The 20413-nt window shown below is 42.8% G+C and overlaps 1 protein-coding gene across 1 annotated transcript; it reads left to right on the top strand.

Moving 5' to 3' along the window:
- Positions 1–11360: 11360 nt before the first annotated feature.
- On the top strand, positions 11361–11834 carry LOC147898450 (aspartic proteinase nepenthesin-1-like). The gene has a single exon (XM_087379170.1). It carries the CDS (start codon positions 11361–11363, stop codon positions 11832–11834), a length of 474 nt encoding a protein of 157 aa, XP_087235296.1.
- Positions 11835–20413: the final 8579 nt, after the last annotated feature.

The following is a 20413-nucleotide window of genomic DNA, read 5'->3' as shown; positions in this document are numbered from 1 at the left end:
TACCTCATGGCCCGGCTAACCACCAGGGCCATGGCCTTGCTTGATACCCTTTTTGCTCCATATGTATTTAACCTATAGTATGGGTCTCAAGGCTACGACAGCCTTCCGCCCTCCATGCACACGTCTAAGACGGGATCCTGCTTGTCACAATGCTTCTGTGCGTGGAAGGGAACTCGTAGACGATCGGGTGCTAACAATGAACCACTCAAATGATCGAAGGGATCAACGAAAGCTCTATTGCATATCTTCGTCTGATTCCATTGGTGGATTTTCGTCGGTCGTTGAACTCTACATCGATGCCGTTCTCTTAATCTGGGGCAATGCTGATATCACGGGCTCGGCCCTGTGATCATGAGGGTTGGGTGCTTGAGGCGTAGAGCTTTAAAGCTCCACCACAAATCTTTGCTAGCTTAGGTTGGATGGACTGCAGGTTCCGTTGGGCAAACTTATGTCGACACGCGGTCTCCGACGGATCGTTCTCCTCCGTCCGGTTGAAGTGGGCTCTGTGCCTTTGTAGAGGGGCTTCTCAAAGGGGCCTTTAGACCTCCACCAAGTGCTAGGACGAATTCTTTCGAGTTTAGCACACACAGCTCTCTGCATCGACGAGAAGACCTCCTGAGCCCTCACCTTTACGATCACCGTGCCTCCCATAAGTTTTCGGTCGTGTTGCCAACTGAGAGCTCCTTCTTCAGTCCCAAAGGAAGCCCGCATCATGGCATCCTCTTCCATGTCTGAAAAGAAGTTTTTCAACATTAAAAAGTTTGATGGGACAAACTTTTCTTTGTGGAAAGAATAGATAAGGGATGTGCTTATTCAAAAGAAGCAGATTAAACCCTTGGTAGGGATTGTGAAGCTAAGCCTAGAAATATGTCTAAGGATGATTGGAATGAGTTGGATGCATTAGCAAAATCTACTATTAGACTTCATCTTGCAGAGTCAGTTTATTTCACAGTAGTAAATGAGCAGACTACGGAAGATTTGTGGAAGAAACTGTGTGCCACTTATGAGAAGGAAACTGCCTTTAATAAAGTTTACCTCATGAAGAGGTTGTTTGAGCTACAAATGAAGGAAGGGGTCTCCATTGCTTCTCACTTGAATGAATTCAATATTATTTTCAGCCAACTTCAGGCTCAGAAGATGAATTTTGATGCAGAGACTAGGGCAATATTTCTCTTATGTTCATTGTCATCCTCATGGGATACCTTTTGAAAGCTGTCAGTAACTCTGCACCTAGTGGAGTACTGAAATTTGATGATGTTGTGGGTAGCTTGTTGGCTGAGGAGATTAGATGGAAGTCTATGGATGGCAACAAGTAGGATGCAACCTTAAATGTGCAAAGGAGCAAATCACAGTTCAGGGGGAAGTTCCAAGAAAGAGGGAAGTCTCGTAGCAAATCCAGGGCACAAAACATTGAGTGTTACCACTATGGCAAGAAGGGCCATATGAAAAAGGATTGCTACAAGCTGAAAAGAGAGCAAAAGGATAAGAAAATGAATGCGAATTGGGGTGCAAATTAAAAGGAAGAGAGTCCAAGGGAGAATAAAGGAAAAGTGAAGATCGAGGAGATCAATGCAGTCACACATGATAGTGACAATGACGTTCTCTTCATGCATAGTTTATCTGCAAAGTTGCTTACCACTTTAGATGATGCATATTCCCAAGATTGGATTTTGGATTCTGGTGCTTCATTCCATGTTACTCCCCATAGGGAATGGTTCTCCACTTATGACAGTGGAAAGATAGGTTGTGTGCATCTTGGAAATGAGTATGCATGTGACATAGTGGGAGTAGGTGACATAAAATTTTCTTTTGCAAATGGGTCTGCATTTATTTTGAAACATGTGAGACATGTGCCTAAGTTGACCAAGAGTCTTATTTCAGTGGGTCAGCTAGATGGATCTGGTTTTCACACCACTTTTGGCTTTCAGACTTGGAAAATTCAAAAGGGCTCTATGCTTTTGACTAGGGGTGCCAAGTGTGGGACTTTGTATCCCTTACATGTATCAGGGGTGTTTGATCATGTTGTTGCAATAACCGAGCAGCCAAGCACGTCTTTATGGCATTGCCGGTTGGGCCATATGAGCTAAAATGGGATGAAACTCTTATGCCGTTTGGGTTATGTACCGCATTGGAGTTTCTCTGATTTTGAATTTTGTGAGCACTGTCTCTATGGGAAGCAAACTAAATCAGCCCATAAAAGAAGGGGAAAGAAAGGGTTTGAAAATCTTGATTTGGTGCATTTAGACATATGTGGTCCCATGCCTACACGGTCATTAGGCAGGGCTGAATACTATGTGACATTCATTGATGATGCAACTAGGAAAGTGTGGGCTTATGCTATAGCTCGGAAGAGTGATGTGTTCCAAGTATTTCAAAAATGGCTGGCCTTGGTTGAGAATCAGTCAAGTAAAACGCTTAAATGCCTACGGACTGACAATGGTGGAGAGTATCTCTCTCATGACTTTCAGCATTTCTATGATACACGTGGGATTAAGAGGGAGCTCACATCCCCTCGTACTCCAGAGCAAAATCCAGTTACAGAAAAGATGAACCGTACCATTCAAGAAAGGTTGCAATGCATGCTTTCCAATGCAAGTCTTTCTGGTGGTTTTTGGGCTGAGGCAATGAAGACTGCAATGCATGTGATCAATAGATCACCTAGTAAAAGTTTGGATGGTGGTATTCCTAAAGAGGCATGGAGTGGCAAGAAGCCCTCTTACTCTCACTACTCACCCTGCAATAGGTAACATTGATGCTTCCCCTAGAGCCAAAGGTTTGTATCCATAGGCCAACTCGAAGGGGGAAAACCTAGTGGAAGAATGCTGCCAACTGTTGTAGCAGAATTCTGTTGCAGCTAGATGAACATACCAGCCAGTTTTATCTCCCTGGACATAGTGCTTGAGAAAATCCTCCATGAACTGATTTGTCTTCTCAGTTTTGCCATCAGACTGAGGGTGATATGAGCTACTAAACGTGAGCTTTGTCCCACACATTGCAAACAAAGTGCTCTTGAAAGTGCCAGTGAATCTCCCATCTTTGTCAGACACAATCTCCTTCGGTAGCCCATGGTGTTTGACTACAAACTTAAAGAAGAGCCTTGCTATTGCTTGGGCATCCAAAGTACCCTTATATGGAATGAAGTGTGCATACTTTGTGAGTCTACAAACCACCACAAAGATGCCCATATATCCTTCACTGTTCGGTAGACAGGTTATGAAGTCCATGGAGACACTCTCCCATGGTTTGGATGGGATGTCTAAGGGTTGAAGCAGCCCTGCTGGTTTCATCCTTTCCACCTTGTCTTGCCCACAAATGTTACAAGTCCTCACATAGGCATCTGCATCCCTCTCCATTAGTGGCTACCAAAAGTTTCTTGAGAGGAGCTCAAGAGTCTTTTCCTGTCCTAGATGGCCTGCCCACTGTGGATCATGGTGTTCCTTGATCAATCTCTTTCTCAAGCCTCCCACACATGGAACATATACTCTAACTTGCTTGAAATAGATGACCCCATCACGTACCTCGATGTGTGCCTGCTTTGCTTCAGTCCCAAGTATCTTCTTGGCAAATTCATCCTCCCCATACCTTGTTTTGATCTCTTCCAAAACTATTGACCCATGCAGAATTTGGACTGCAGCCAAGTAGGGGATTCGAGAGAGGGCATCTGCCACTACATTCTCTTTGCTGGGCTTGTACTTGATCTCGAAGTCGAAATTGTCTAGAAAATCCTTCCACCTTGCTTGCTTGGGAGACAACTTGGGTTGTGTCACAAAATAGGATGTAGGAGGGATGATGTAGGAGGGATGTAGTAACATTATCTGTAAAAACAGAGAAGTGGTTGCCCAAGAGATAATGCTTCCAAGTCCTTAAGCAATGCACCACCACGGTCATCTCCTTGTCATTAACGGGTCTCCCTATCAATCAGCTTCCAACTCTCGAAGGCTATAGGATGCCCGTCTTGTAAGAGGACACCTCCTATGGCAAAATCTGAGGCATCTGTCTGCACTTCAAAGGGCTTCTCAAATTTAGGCTAGGACTGGTTGACTGCTCACAGCCTCCTTTAACTTCTAAAAAGCACTCTCATGCTTAGGGCCCCACTTCCATGGTGTATCTTTTCGTGTAAGATTGGTGAGAGGGGCTGTGATTTCACTGTACATGTCAATGAATGTCCTATAGAAAGAGACCAGCCCATTGAATGCCCATACATCATGAACACTCCTTGGGGTAGGCCACTCCACTATGGCTTTCACTGTACTCTCGTCCATCATGAGCTTCCCTTGGCTCACCTCGAAACCTAGAAAATGGACTGTTTCCCTTGCAAAATCACACTTGCTTTCCTTCAAGAACAATCGATTTGTTCTCACCCTGTCAAACACCTCCCTCAAGTGCTTGATGTACTCCTTTAAAGTCTTGGAATAGATGAGGATATCATCTAAATAAACGACTACATACTCATCTAGTAGGTCACAAAAAATACCATTCATGAGTGTTGAAAAGGTTGCCGGGGCATTGGTTAACCCAAAAGTCAACACCTTCCAATCATATGAGCCATACTTGGTCCTCATAGTTGTCATTTCCACATCAGCCTCAGAAATTCTAATTTGATGATACCTGGACCTTAGGTCTATCTTCGTGAAGTATCGAGCATGCAGTAGAGAATCAAATAACTCTCTCATGTTGGGAAGGGGGTATTGATTCTTAACAATAATCTTGTTGAGAGCCCCTCCCTTCTTTTTGACAAAGAGAACGGGGGCTCCGTATGGAGACTTTGAGGGCTGGATAAATCCTACCGAGCAACTCTTGCAACTGAGCTTTTAGCTCCTTGTTCTCATCTTGAGACAAACAGTAGGGTGCTTTGGTTGGAGGATCTAAACCAGGATACACTTCTATCCTATGATCAATCTCCCACTTTGGAGGAAGCTCCCTTGGAAGCTTCTCGGGTAGGATATCTGCATATTCTATCAGCAAGGCCTGAACCTCATGTGGTACATGTCTTTTGGCTGAAACGGAGTCCTCCTCATCCTCCTTGATGACCACTAGGTAGACTTGATTCCCCTTCCTTACTGCTTTCTTTAACTGCATGGCTGAGAGGAGTTGGGGTAAAGGGCATCCCTTTTGCTTGGAAGCTTTCACCATCTCCCAACCTCCTTCTTTGCAGAAAACTAACTGGTCACCATGGCTATTGATGAGTACTTTGTTTGCTCTCAGCCACATTTGCCCAAACACGATCTCAAAGTTTTCCATTTGGACTATTGAAAACTTAGATCTATTGGAACACCCTCCTACTTGCACACTTAACCCCTTTGCCACCTTTGCCACTACTTGGCTTGGGGTGTTCACTATCTTCATGACTTTTCCCTTGCTGATTTCTGCCTTCAGCCCAATCTCCTTTGCCTTCATGGGAGTGATGAAGTTGTGGTTGGCCCCACTATCCACCATAGCCCGTACTAGGTGTCCATTTACTGTTGCAATAATAAACAGTAAATCAAAGGCTACCTTGTCCTCACTCATTGCTACTAGAAGTTGAAGGGGTGTCATGGTTTGAGTGGGCTCTCATTCTCTATTTCTTGGATGGTATGCAGTGATTTTCTCATAGGGCAATTCCCAGCAAAGTGTGCTCCTGTGCAAATGTAGCATCCGCTTCCCTTTGGGGCTAAATGGCTCGATGATGACTTCACCGATCCCACACTGCTCTTGGGCTGAGTAGTGTTCACTTTGCCTTTGCCTTTTTGAGCTGTAGTAAACTTAGGTTTGGCTTGCTCAACTAAAACCTCTGCCATTGGGTGGTACTTTTTCTTATTCTTGGAGCCAACGCACTTGAATTTCTTCTTCTTGAATGGGGGAATCCCTTGTCCACTTGGCTTGGTGGCTTAAGCTTGTCTCTCACCACCATGGTTCTTCTCTTGCCAATCGGTAAGGCGGTCATCCACCTCATAAGCTTCAGCCACCATCTTGACATGCTCCCTCATGAGCTTGTCATGTGCCCAAGGCCTCAGCCTTTTGATGAAGTAGTACAACCTGTCAGCCTCACTCATCTCCTTGATCTGTAGCATAAGGGAGGAGTGAGCCTTGATGAAATCCCTCAGGGTTCCGATCTATTTGAGACTATTCAAGGCATCCCAAGCCTTCCATTCAATGTCAGAGGGCAGAAACTACACCCTCAGCCTTTGTGAGACCTCCTCCCATGTCGAAATGGTGTAGGTGTTGCGGTTGGTCCTCTCATCCTCCTTGTAATTCTCCCACCATAGCTTTGCATCATCCGTCAAGTAGGTTGAGGCATGAAGTACTTGCTCTTGGGCCTCGACTATCTTGGCAAGGGCAAGGTATTGTTGCATGTTGTAGATGAAGTTCTCCAATACCTTTACCTCTCATGCGCCCTTGTAGGGTTCGGGCTCCTTGAGCTTGACCCGATGCCTTCCAGATGGTCCGATCCCATCATCTTTGATTAGCTTGCTCATCACATGAGCGAGCTCGATCTTTGCTTCTAAAAGTTGCTCTTGTAATAGCCGCTAGCTGGTCTGCAACTCACTAAGAGCAAGCTCTATGGCCTCAAGCCTTGCATCATGTTCCCGGAACTTGATTTTGGTCTGACTCCTAGTATTGCTTGGTTCAGCACCATTGACCTCATTTGAGTCACCCATCATAGAGAAGATGATCTCCAATTAGCTAGACTATCTGTTTGAGAAAACACAGACTATAGGAAAAAACTGTCAACTCACTTGTCTCCCCAAAAAAACTGATCAAGCTAAAACCTTGGGTGAATAGACTCTGCTCAATTCTTTCAACTCTAATATCACTGTCACGAGGGTAAAAATTACACCTAAAAATGTTTCACTTTTCCTTTGCTCCCTGAGTTGGTCCCATACCAAGATCCAAAGATCGGCTTGACTGAGTTTTGGGATGAGCTGTTGAGTGGAACTCCACCTCACTGAATGTCCTTCATCTTCACAAAGGTTAACTGACCAACAAACGCTGAGAAGAATGGACTGGAACTCCTTCCATGAGCTACGGGCTATGAAGAAGCTCTCCATCCTCTAAAGCTTGCCGGAGCACTGTGTAGCTAAAGGAATGCCTCCCTTCCTTCTCAAGTGACTCAAGACATGCAGGGAAACACGCCCATGAAGTCAGATTTCAAAACCCCCAACCCCAGCTTGTTATGACTAGAACTGGCTAGCTAAAGTGGTAGAACGACCAAAAGGAGATAGCGGTCTATGCCAAAATGGTGCACCAACTACGACGAGTATTGAACTCAAAACCTCCTCTCTACTGGTTCACCCACAAATGACCAAACACTGGGCTAGCCAAAGGGCTCTAGTCTTGGTTAATGTAACCCAGATGAGCCGCTTTGTTATATTATGTCCCCACTTGAACGCGGGTGTCCTTAAAAGAAACTCTACGTACCGTCGCAACGGATCGAACTCAGGACCTCTTCCTTCGAATGCGAAACACCAACCGCCATTCTAATCCTTGGTTGATGTAACCATGAGGTACCACTAGGATATAACGTGTACTAGTTGGGGAAACAAAAGGGGGGTCTGCCCCCTCGTCGTCTCGTGCCCTGTCTCCACTCCTGAGAATCGAACCCCTGACCTCTGTACAATGACCCGCGATACCTCACGACCCAACTAACCACCGAGGCTGTAGCCTTGCTTGATACGCTTTTTGCTCCATATGCTTTTAACCTATACTATGGGTCTCAAGGCTACGACGGCCTTCTGCCCTCCATCCACACATCCAAGATGGGATCCGGCTTGTTGCAACGCTTCTATGTGTGGAAGGGAACTCGTAGACGATTGGGTGCTAACAATGAACCACTCAAATGATCGAAGGGATCAATGAAAGCTCTACTGCATATTTTCGTCCAGTTTCATTGATGGTTCATCAAGTACATCGATGTTGCACATGCTTTTGCCCCCATCAAGGACAAGGTATTTTCTTCTCATTGAGCATGCATTTGTATGACTTTCCAATAACTCCCGTCTTTATTTCTATAATTCCATTTTGTTGGGGAGTATACCTACAATTCAGTTACCAATTCAGTTACCATTTGATGCTATGGTGTCTATACCTACCATTGAATTACCATTTGATGCTATGGCCCTAGATTCAGATTCTCATCCATTTTTAGATTGGAGGATCTTGTTGTGTTTTCCAAGTTACTTTCCACAAGAGCTTTGATCTATTAAATGCATCTATATATTTTTTTAAACTAGATCCGTCTTTATGGAATAATCATTAATGAATGAAGTGGAATATGAATCATTGTTGAGGGAATTTTTGAGGCATATCCCCAAATATATTAATGGATGATTTGGAGAATTTTGGGACTCTTAGACCACTATGTAAGAAATGATTGTCAATGTTGTCTACCCATGTAGCATGCATGATTCATACATATGTTTTCAAAAATAAACCTATAGAAGGTCTTGTACCACGTTTGACTTCTTGAGAGAAACCAAGATTTTGTCCAAATGTCTTATTCCATACCAACTAATAAGAGCCATTGTAGGCATGACAATGCATCATCAATACTCCTATAGAATGATTGATGCTTTGGAGTGGGATAGTCCTAATTAGTTCAATTCTATGAGGCATACCTCACCAACAAAAAGATATCTTTGGCATTTCTAAGTGGATGCACTTTTGAGAGCTAGTATATCTTTCATGATACAATTGTTGGAACCAGAATCAAACCATCAATGATTGGATGGATTAGGATTTTGGATGGTTTATGCTAAGCAAGAAGGATTTGATGTTGAATGTGATATTTCGAGATGGATGCAAATCTTGCACATAATATGCTAGTTGTTCATTATGATTGCCAATTATAAGGTAGACAATAAGAAATATCTCTTTGTTTCTTCCTCTATTTAGGCTCATAATAACCTTGTGTACCACAATAATTGCATGTGTCAATTGTTCTTTTTGATGCATCATTCTATAGCCACATCTATCATCGATAACTCTTCCTCTTGGATTCCATGTGTTACGAGAATTGGAATTATCCCATTAATTTAATCCTTTAGTATTTAGTTTAGTGAGATCCATCATTTTTGTCGCACAGCTGATGCATGTGTGCTCGCTGTTCCATAGTGATGCATGTGTGCTCCTACCCATCCACATAAAGGACAAGTTAGAACAAGGACATTTCAATGTGGGACTACATGCCTCCATGCTGGCACACAATTGTCATCCATGTCACATAACATGGTTAGCAATAATCCATATAATGGCACATGGTACTCTAAAAATAATCAATGAATGGTAATGAAAACTGGTCAAGGTATGTTCCTTAGCATTTCTCATTTGTTATTTTTCTTAGTATTGTGTATGCAATATCATGTATTTAGCTCAATAACATCTCTCAAACATATATAATCATGACTATCCAAATATAAAAGGGACTGATGTCATTCCTATATCTAAATTATAACATCACAGTTTCATTCAGAGTACAGATCACTAAATAAGCCGATTCTCTCTTCCTAGCATTTGCTAGGAAGAGAGTTTGAAATGACAGATGCATTTCTATTTAGGGCTTGAAGCATACGGATCGTTCTCCTCCATCCAATTGAAGTGGGCTCTGTGCCTTTGTAGAGGGGCCTTTAGACCTCCACCAAGTCCTGGGACCGAACGGTTTCAAGTTTAGTGCACACAACTCTCTACATCGATGAGAAGACCTCTTGAGCCCTCACCTGTATGATCATTGTGCCTCCCACAAGTCTCCGGTCGTGCTGCCAACTGAGAGGCTCCTTCTTCAATCCTAGAGGAAGCCCTGGCTCCAAGGAGAACTTCCAGAAGTCCCTACACAGCTAGAACATGACGAAGGAAAGTGGAGCGCTGATCTAAATCCTCTCTATGTTAACACTCAGAAAGTCCACAAGCCATTGAGAGAGACAGCATGAGGCTTGTATATTAATCCACAAGAAAGAGGCCCTATGGGCAAAATGCCACAGGGTGAATATTACAAGAGAAGCATTGCTCAGATGCAATGAAAACTCTCACACTCTCTTAGGGTCTCTTTTTCCTGGAGCTCTCAGCTCTCAGTCTCTCTTCTCCAGCTGCTCTTCCTTGTCAGGTCTGAGTGGAGTCGATTCCCTTTTTGATTGAGTGAGAAAATGGAGGGAACTAGCCCTCTAGACTTCAAACGATCAGCCGCCTTCATCAAAGCAGCCTTTCCTCCTTTGGTCCTTTTCCCCAATAGCCACTTGTGAGGGCCAATAGACTCAAACTTGCCCGTTTGACTTGAGCCCCCTCAAAAGCCATGGTGGGGATGCATACATACCATGGGCTGCTCCCCTTGGATGGATCACATGGTCATGTCAAAGGGCTACTCCCCCTTGACCCAAATGGAGCACAAGGATTTCTCCTTGCGGTCGATGTCGAAGCCAGTCCTCATAGAGCTGCTCCCCTAGAGGTCTAAGAGCTTTATCCCTTAGTCGATGCCAAGGATGGTGAATGAGGAGGGGTGGACTGAGACCTTCAGTCCCTTGTCAACGGGCCACCCGTTACATCCTCCCTCCCTCTCCCCTCTTCCTCCCACCCCTCCCCTTCCCACCACACCATCACCTCCCACCACCATCCCTTCTCCTCCTCCTTTGGCCACTCCATCGCCCATCCCCCCACTTTCTACTCCTTCTCTAGATTCCGCACCTCCCTCTGTTGCCCCGCCCTTGCCCTCGCCCCTTCCCCTACTGGCTTCCTTCGTGGAGCTCTTGCTCATAGCCAACATCGTCTTGTTGCCCTTCCCCGACTTTTTGATTCCTCCCATCCAACTGCCACCGTCGCTACTAACACTTCCGCTTCCCTCAACACTTCTGTAAGTGCCATGGACTTTGAGTTTGACACCACTTTGAACCCCCCCGCAAGAGATCACTATGATCATGGATATTGGGAGTAAGCTCGTTTGGACACAGTGCCAGCCTTGTCAAACCTGCATCAAGTAGCCTCAACACATCTACAACTCCAAGAAGTCCTCCACCTTCAAAGAGCTTCCCTGCAAGCATAACAAATACTGTAACTTTCTCAACACTAGCGGCGCGGGCTCCTCTTGCACCAATGACTCCAAATACACGCATCAATACAACTACGATGGTGGCTCATACACAACTGGTATCCTCGCCATTGAGACTTTGATGTTCATAGACACCACAAGAAATGCTATGGCTTTGTCGAACATTGTGTTTGGCTATGGAGTAGACCAAGGGCCAAATGACACTAGTCTTGCTAATTCGAGTGAGATTATGAGTCTCGGCCAAGGGCTTGTTTCAATTGACAGTCAGCTCGGTAGCATCATTGATTACAAGTTTGCCTATTGTTTGGTATCATAGGATGATCCTCCCTCCATACTTGGCTCCCTAGTCATGGGAGATGCAACCACGGTTTCAATCAACGAAACTGTATCTACAAAAATACTCCATAATAACTACTCCACTATATATGATACTTTCTATTATATATCTCTTGAGGATGCTAGCATCGGAGGAAAGCTCCTCAAGATCCCAAAAGGCACTTTTGATATCCAATTAGATGGCACTAGTGGAGTGGTCATCGATTCAGGAACAACCATCACTTTTTTGGAGGACACTGGCTATCAGCTCATTCTCAAAGGCTTCAAGGATCAGATCCAAATGAATGCAATCACTAGCAACGAAGGGTTTGATATGTGCTATGCATTGCTAAAAGATAATTACACCCTCCCCGGACTTACATTACATTTCAAGGATGCTGATCTCACTCTGCCCCCTGAGAACTACTTCGCAGTATTTGACGGGCTTCTCTGTCTTGCAATGGGGAGCTCCCAGGGTATCTCCATTCTGGGCAACATTATGCAATAGAACTTCTTGGTTGGCTATGACCTTAAAGCCAGCTCCATGTCGTTGAAGCCTACTCCATGTGCCAAAATATAAGTCGTTCTTGTCATGAGTAAGAGTTGATAAAGTGCACGCTCGCTGTTTACAAAATGCCTAGCTTTAGAAAAGCAAGGGAGGAAGACACGAGATTGCCATCCCATTAGGATATGCAAGTGCTCTAGAAATAGTTCTTTCATTTTATCATCATGAAGGGCATCTATATGAAACGTTCACTTAGCACAATGCCCCATTGTTGTGATATAAATTTCAGTATTTATGGAATTTTTTTCTACAAGATGTAACTCGTATAGTACATTATACAATTGTTTCTTTACATGCATAAGTGCCTTACTGTTTAAAAGTCAAAGCTTAATAGTTGGATGAATACAAAGTATCTTCTACGCTTTTTTTTCAATCACAATTTAGAGCACTTCGAAATATCTCTTTCTTGTGCATTAAAGGTGCTATTAGAAAACACTATAACTCTTATATTACAAAGATCCCATTGAGGATTTTGTAAGTCCTTTTGTTATCAATACATAAGTTTTTGAAACTAAGCACATTGGAAGTAATCACATTGTAAGTCCTTTGTTGTGAGTACATAAGTTATTGAAAGTAATCACATGGAAAATTACCAATAAGGCATTCTACCACTTTATCATACAATATACAAAAGCATATTGCTACATGAATTCATATGGGAGGATGTATTACAAGGAAACCCTTTAAATGAGAATAAAAAGTCATACCCCTTTCCAAAAGAGGAAGACCAAGAAATGGTGAAATGAACTGGATTATCATTTAAGTGTAACTCTAACTTCTCATTGTATCTCTTTTGTCACTCTTGCTATGAGCCTCTACGTCAATTATAGATGGAATATGCTATATATAGTAATATTGCACAAGGGATACACCCATATATATTTAGTGTGTGGGGTTTAACATATTGGATTTTTTTCCTAATAAATTCATAAAAACATATACTGACAAAAGGGGGCTTTTTCATTGTTATTTAAATCCACAAATTTGTTAAATTTAAGCTTTATAGAGGGGAAGAAATGTAACACCCATATGTAAATAGGGATAGCATGATCAAGTGTAACCAATCACAAAACTATTTGCATTGTGCTGGGATTTTATGGGTGGAATTACAAATTGATGGCGGGACCATGATGACATGTACAACAACATTGATAGTTGTTGGTATTGGTATCTAGTTTCACCCTAAAATGGAATAAGTTAGAAAAGTGTAATTTTTGCATGTGAAGATATTTTAATAAATCCAAGAGTATTTATAATTTTGAATTGTTTATTTATCCATGTACTTTCTTGCTACATGGCTCATAATTAAGCATGCCAAAGGCCATTACATTTAATAATACATAGCATCAAACTCGATGGTGTGCCCTTTGGCCTATTTCTGTTTTGAAGCATTTTAGGCTGTTGGAGTTGCAAAAAGGATTCAGCAAGTGAGGCAAAAGAGAGTTTATTCAAGAGAGATAGACCCAATATATAGGCTCCAATTACATCCAGTAGTGACATCACATGTGAGCTCAGTAGAGCATCTAGATCCACAAATCTCTCAATCAGTTCCATGATTCTCTCAATCACACACCACACACCTAGATTCACTCAATCGCACCTACTGACACCTATCTAGGCACACCATGTGTTCACACACTCACAACCTTAGACCTTAGAACTCTAGATCCCATTACATCAATTTTTCCTTCATCCCCCCCCACAAATTGATGACCTCAACCCTAACAATAGCCCATGGGAAACTTCATGGCTTGCCCACCTCTAGTGGTAACACACATGATCCACAATGTGGTACTCACTCTAGTTGCATCAATAGTAGACTCATTTGGGTATCCTCACCCCAAAATGATCTCACTTTGACTTTGGTTTGTTGGTTTACAATTGGGAGATAGACAATGCCTACATGGGAATACCCTTATATCCAACAAGGTAATGTGCATAAGACTAACAATCATTTGAGGGGGACATCCCAAGGTAGAGTACCCTTATTGACCACACACACATAAATATTCCTAATTTGAAGATGGGGGAAATACCCTCCTTTGATGGCATATCTTGTCCTTTTCCTCCTTCTCTTCCAAGCTACCATAATTTGGGTTACCTTCATTAGAGAGGTTCTTGGTGTAGCCTTGGAAAGGCCTTGGCTACACAAGGTGAAGGCTGTTCAAAAGTGGGATACTGGAGAATTGATTTTGCAGGGAAATGATAAGAAGGTGCGCTACAACATCAGAAGCCGCAAAAAGGAAGTTGTCAAGGAGGAGTCTTCAACATCAGAGAGTTCAAGCTCTGACTTAACTGATGAAGAAGAAGAGACAGGGTGTAGCTCCAAGGAGTCCAACTCAGAGGGTGAGGTGGAAGGAGTGGCATTTGGTCTTTGTCTTGGTGTTGATCGGGATGAGTCAGGAAGGAACAAGGTGGTGGTGCAAGAAGATCCTGTAGAGACACTTCATGTGGAGGATGTGGAGCACACTAAATGATGCCAATGCAATGAAGAGCTTCTTGGTGATTCTCTATCAGGTCGTGAGAAGCTCCAGTAGTTGGATATGCTAGATGATTTTCCATGTCTCTTTGCAACAAGCTATTCACAGGTTCGACCAGTCTCTCTTGTGGAGCACAAGATCGAGTTGAAGCCAGAAAGCAAGCCAGTTGTGCAACGCTTAAGGCGATTGGGGGTGATCCAAGCTGAGGCACTAAAGAAAGAGGTAACACAACTACTTGAGGCAGGATTCATCTTTCTTGTTGATGATTCAGAATGGATATCTCCTGTAGTTGTCACACCAAAGAAAGGAAATAAGTGGCGAGTTTGTGTGGACTTTTGTCCTTTGAATGCATGCACTAAGAGGGATCATTTTCCTTTGCCATTCGAAGATGCAATACTAGACCAAGTAGTAGGGCATGAGATGTATTCTGTATGTGATGGGTATTCTGGGTACTTTCAAATTCGTATTCGGGAGGAAGATCAAAAGAAAACATCATTTGTCACACCTTGGGGAGTTTTTGCTTACAGAGTGATGCCTTTTGGGTTGACCAATGCACCAGCTACATTTCAAAGGTTCATGAGTCATGTTCTTGAGCCTTACTTGGGAAAGTTCATAAGGGTATTTTTGGATGATTTTTGCATTTATTCTCGGTGCATAGATCACATGGAGAAGTTAAAGATGGCCTTAGCTAGGATTGATGAAGCAAAAGGGTGTCTAAATCCTAGCAAGTGTCATTTGGCTCAAACAAAAGTAGTCTTGTTGGGGCATATTGTGTCTGAAGAAGGCTTGCAAATGGATCTTGACAAGGTTCAAGCAATCATGGCATTGCCAAGTCCTGAGAGTGTCACTGGTGTTCGCAGAATTCTAGGAAAGAGCAAGTATTATCAACGCTTTTGTCATGATTTCATAGAGATAGTGCATCCCATGAACTTGTTGACAAGAAAAGGAGTTTCTTTCCAATGGGGTGTGGAGCAACAAGAGTCTTTCTAGCAACTTAAGGAGGCCATGAGTAAGGGCCTAATATTAAAGCCCCCTAATTGGTCTCAAGACTTTTATGTAAATCCAAGTGTATCTTTGCATTCAGTTGGTGCCGTATTGCTACAAAAAGGAGAGGCAGGTAAAATGCAACCCATCTATTATGCCAGCCGACAGCTTATAGATATGGAAATAAGGTATGAAGAAATGAAGAAGCAAGCTCTCTCCTTGGTGTTTTCCGTCAGAAAGTTTCGCTCCTATTTATTACCTCGACCATTTTTCTTCCTTAACTCTCAGTCTTTATTAGCATATCTATTCCACAAGCCTTATCCTGGGGGGAGATTTGCAAAATGGTTGTCAGAGCTTCAAGAGTTCTTTTTCTCTTTTGTCACTAAAAATACCACTAGGTCCACTATGGCAGATTTGCTCATAGGACGGGAGGATCTAGGAGAAGAAAAGAAATGTAAGGAGAACATTAAAGATGAAAGCGATACACCACCAACAGCTTTTGTTTTGTATTTTGATGGGGCTTTTAATCCTTCATGCGAACAAGGAGCCGGGGGGATAGTCTTGATGAATCCTGAAGGTCAAGAAGTATGGGCAAGAGAACAAGAGCTTCCAGGTATCAAAATTAACAATGCAGCTGAGTATAATGCTTTGATTCTTTGTTTGGAGGGTTGTCTTCAAAGTCAAGTTAAAGAATTGGAAGTAAAAGGATATTCTCAGCTTATTATAAAGCAAATGCAAGGGCATTACAAGACAAGAAGTCCTCATTTGAAGGAGCTTAATGAAAAGGCTATGGCACAATGTAGTCGCTTTGATTTTTGCAAATTTGTTCATATAAACAGAAAAGAAAATCAAAGGGCAGATGAGTTAGCTAAAGCCATTGTAGTGCCAGACCGGGGGGTGGTTTCTTGGGTAGACACTGGATGGCCAAAACTACAAGATGTTCAGCAATATGTGGAAGAAGGCATGTTTCCTCGAGGGTTAACTCCACAACAGAAGCAGAGATTGGTTACTTTTGGCCATGCCTCCATAAGGATGTATATGAATGTCACGAATGGAACCTATCAGCTTGAGGATGTTAATGGCATGGTGACACCCGGACACACCAATGAGTATCGCCTTAAATTCTTCTATGCTCGACCACCTTAAGAGCCAGCAGACTCTCTCTGTACTAGAGAGGATCTGCTGGGGGGGGAAAGATGTGATGCCAAAAATTGATATTTTTAATTTGGCATTGGTATTGTTTTTCTCTATGTTTGATAAGAGTTTGAGTATCAAGTGATAGCCTAGCGGCTCTCACTTATTTCTATTTTCTATGATATTGTATGGGATGGAGAGGATGAGTGGAATGGCTCATTGTAAATACCATAGGTATGAATTATAAATACCTTGGTATGGGGTGAGAGTTATTCGTGTATGGGATATTATGAGTTTTTAGAAAATACGAAGGGTGAGTCATATAAAGAGGTGGGCTCATGTCCATGTGTTCCAATAATATAAGAGAGGCCACATGCTAAGAGTGTGGAAGGCATGTGGAGGAGTGTGAAGTCAAGAGGAATCCTTCTAGAACTCCTATGTGGAATAAGGAGGATGTGGACATGTGGAAAAGAGAGGGTCCCTATGGGCTCCATGTGAGGAGACTCTTGACTTTCTCAATATTTTAAGAGTCTTGAGCATCTTGTGACGGGACACATGGCAAGAGTAGCCAAAAAGGACATGGATGGTGACATATGTGCTTATGGGATTGATGGGGAAAGGAATCTACAGGCAGCAATTGTAAATGGGTGAAAGAGGGTAACAAAATCTCTATAAAAGGAGCCCTCCTCTCCCTTGTTCATCAATCTCTTCCACCATTAGGCCTCATGTTACTATAGCTCTAGTCTCCCCAAGCCTCTTCCATGAGCCTTCTCTCCCTCTTGTAGATATTCTCTTATGTAGACCCTTGAGTCCATCTCTCTCTAGTTTATTCTCTCTCTATGAGTAGTCTTAGAGTTTTCGCTCCCTCTTGTATGTATGAAACCTCTTCTTCTCCCTTGTGTTTGTAGTGTTGGAGTGGATTCTCACTCTATTTGTAACGAAGGTCACTTCAGGTTCTCTCTCTCTTGAGTGTCTCTTCCCTTTTCTTTCTTTCAAAGCCTTAAAAGTTATTTCTATTCAGCTACTCACTGTGCACACATGGTCCATCTATTTCCCAAGCCACCATGCAAGCTTCTTACCCTCTTCTAGGCGAAATCCATGAGGGGTGGATCTTTGATGAAGGTGGAATCTTGAGGGAGCATCCTGCTCAGGCGAAATTAGCCTGGGTGGAGGGTAGTTTGATAGTTTGACCCCCTGTTAGTGTTTTGCTCATAACTTTCTGCTCGATAGTCCGATTGTAATAAAATTTATATCACCATGAAGCTTTTTCAAGGCACATGTTTATATGTGATCAGATCTTGAATTAGATCCAGCTACAAAAAGTTATGAGTCTCTGTGTCTGACAGTCTACTTTTATGACAGTTTTTACCCCCATCTAGTAAATTGTCCATAACTTTTTGGCCGCTTCTCTGTTTCTTACGAGACATATATCAGCGTGAAGCCTTCTTTAAGCGCATATCTCTAGATGCTTAGATCTTGAATCAGATACTGCTACAAAAAGTTATGAGTCTCTGTGTCTAACAGTCTGTTTTCATTACAGTTTTTACCCCCTTCCAATAAACTGCCCATATCTCTTCAACCGTCTGTCTGTTTTCAATGAAACTTATATCAGCACGAAACCCATCTCAAGAGCATCTCTTTGTGTACTTGAATCTCTTATGTCATGTGTACTTAAAGTTATAGGCCTCTGTGTCTTATGACAGTTTGTAGAGTGTTTTGAGCTAAGTGTAAAGGTGTCTATGAAGGAGGTGCAATGTTTCCTCGGAATCTACCCATCCGACCCAATCAGCCCCTTCAAACTCCTCGATGTATATCAGTTCATGTCATGTTGAGCTGTAAGATCTTCTTTCAACATCGTATCGCTCTTCTCTTTGGTGCAGACCGACTCGCTGAGATTATGGCCTCTGCTGATCCTTTCCTTCTCCCTATGCTTGATTACAACATCACTTGGGATGTTACCATCTTCATTCTCATCTGAGGGAGGAAAGTATGGTGTGGTATCTTGGCATTAAAGCTTCTTTCTAATGTCCCATTCTCAATGATAAATATCTTTGGCTGTCAGTTCGAAAGAAGCAGGAAGTGAAGTGGTGCGTGAAGTTTATTACCCCCAACTTCATGTCACATCTTTCGGTGGAGATGCCGGGTATGTTTGGTATTGGATTCATCCCACCTTACTAAATGGTCTCGGGTGTACTTGATTGCATGTTATGCCTAGAAGAGGCATGTGTTTTGATGAGATAAAGAAGATGCCTGGAAGAACTCTGTTAGAAGAGATTGCAACCCATTTAAGAGAACTTGAAGATTGTGAAGGTGATGCTCAAGCTATTCGCACCTTCACCATGATCATATCTTTTATGTTTGCCTGTTGAATATGTTGGTGAATCGGCAAGCCGGCAGCAGGCACAATGATAGATTGGGGATTGTTCCATGCACTGGCAGCTTGGTGTGAAGAAGAGTTGAGTCTTTGAGTAGTTTTTGACTATAATAGTGGAGTGGTGATTCTTAATGCTTTCAACTTCTTTTGCTATGCAAATGATGAAGAGTATAATGTCTTGAAGCTTTTATGTGCACTCCCTATTGTGAGAAGGGTGATTCTAGAATGCATGTATACACAATGTTTTCATGGTGCTGGTTGGTCACTTATTTTTGAAGATTTTGTTGAGGATCACATTGTGGAGGGTTTTCAACAAGTGGTTATGCATAATAAGTTGGACTTGGTATACTAAGGCTCTGTGGGATCTTGTTCGGATCTTGTTTGGGATATTATTTGGATCTTGGTGTCTCCTTTTTGTGTTTCATCATGGTGAAGATTCCAGTGTTTCGAGGGACCCAAGGGGAAGACCTGGAGTCTTATCTTCGGGATTTTGTTCGAGGATGCCGGCTTTTTGGATGGTCCATGAAGGATTGGGCAGAGATTTTGCCTGATTTTCTTGAAGTGTAGCCTTGAGTTGGCATGAGACCTTGCTGGACTCTACCAAGGAGGATTGGGACCAAGTGGTGGCAACAATGAAGCAGAGATTTGGGGCAGTGGAGTCGCCGAATGCTTTGATGTTGCAGTTGGACCGGTTCTGTCAAGGAGAGGGTGAGTTGGTCTCTGTGTTGGCAATCCAATATGAAACTTTATGGACAAAGTATGAAAGGGCAGCTTTGCGAGCTATGGCATCTGCATCATCGGCCCCTCAAAGTCTCTCAAGGATGGAGCACTTAAAGATGAGCAAATTTGTTATGGCTTTGGAGCCTTGTCTTCGCTCAAAAGTAATGAGTAAAGATCCAACAACATACGTGGAGGCGCTTCGCATTGCGACCAAGAAAGAAGCTTCTCTAAAGATCGAATCCTCTTTTGTGTCTTCAACAACTTCAACTTCTAAGGTGGAGGTAATGGGCACTCCTCAGGTACCAAAGTCCTCTGAGTTAGATCATAATATCTCCCAATTGATGGCAGAGTTTGCTGATTTGAAATTGCATTTGGTTAATGCACGACAACCTAGAGCACTAAAGAGTGAAGATAGGCCTCGAGATAGGAATGGGGTCACTTGCTATGAATGTAATGAAAAAGGTCACTATCGCCCCGAGTGTCCTAGATTGAGAAAGAAAGAAGAAAAACAAGTATCATTGTTAGAAGCTTCTTCAGGGGATGAGGAAAAAGAAGTAATGATGGCTAAACAGGGGCGTGGTAAAGCAAAAGAAGAAGAAGAAAGCAAGGAAGAAGTAGATGAGGAACATCAGGAAGAGGAACACCGTAGTAAGAAAAAGAAGGCATCTAGAAGGACAATTAGCCAGTCAGACTTTCCTATAGGACAAGGAATTGGAAGCTATGACTTGTTGTCCGACCTTAAAGAAAAGGAAGCTCATATCACCTTTGGTCAATTACTTGCTTTGTCTCCAAAACTACGAAAGGAATGGGGAAAACTAGCAAGCACAAGA

Source organism: Dipteris shenzhenensis, chromosome 9 (genome assembly GCF_047967505.1).
Source record: "Dipteris shenzhenensis isolate YYH24624 ecotype China chromosome 9, Dip_SZ_1.0, whole genome shotgun sequence".
In the NCBI taxonomy this organism is placed as follows: Eukaryota; Viridiplantae; Streptophyta; class Polypodiopsida; order Gleicheniales; family Dipteridaceae; genus Dipteris; species Dipteris shenzhenensis.
Note: the sequence above shows the minus strand (reverse complement) of the source record. Positions and strands in the feature narration are given on the sequence as shown.

Bases quoted from the DNA above. Each gene is read 5' to 3' on its own strand.
- LOC147898450 (XM_087379170.1), top strand. From the start codon at position 11,361: ATGGGAGATGCAACCACGGTTTCAATCAACGAAACTGTATCTACAAAA.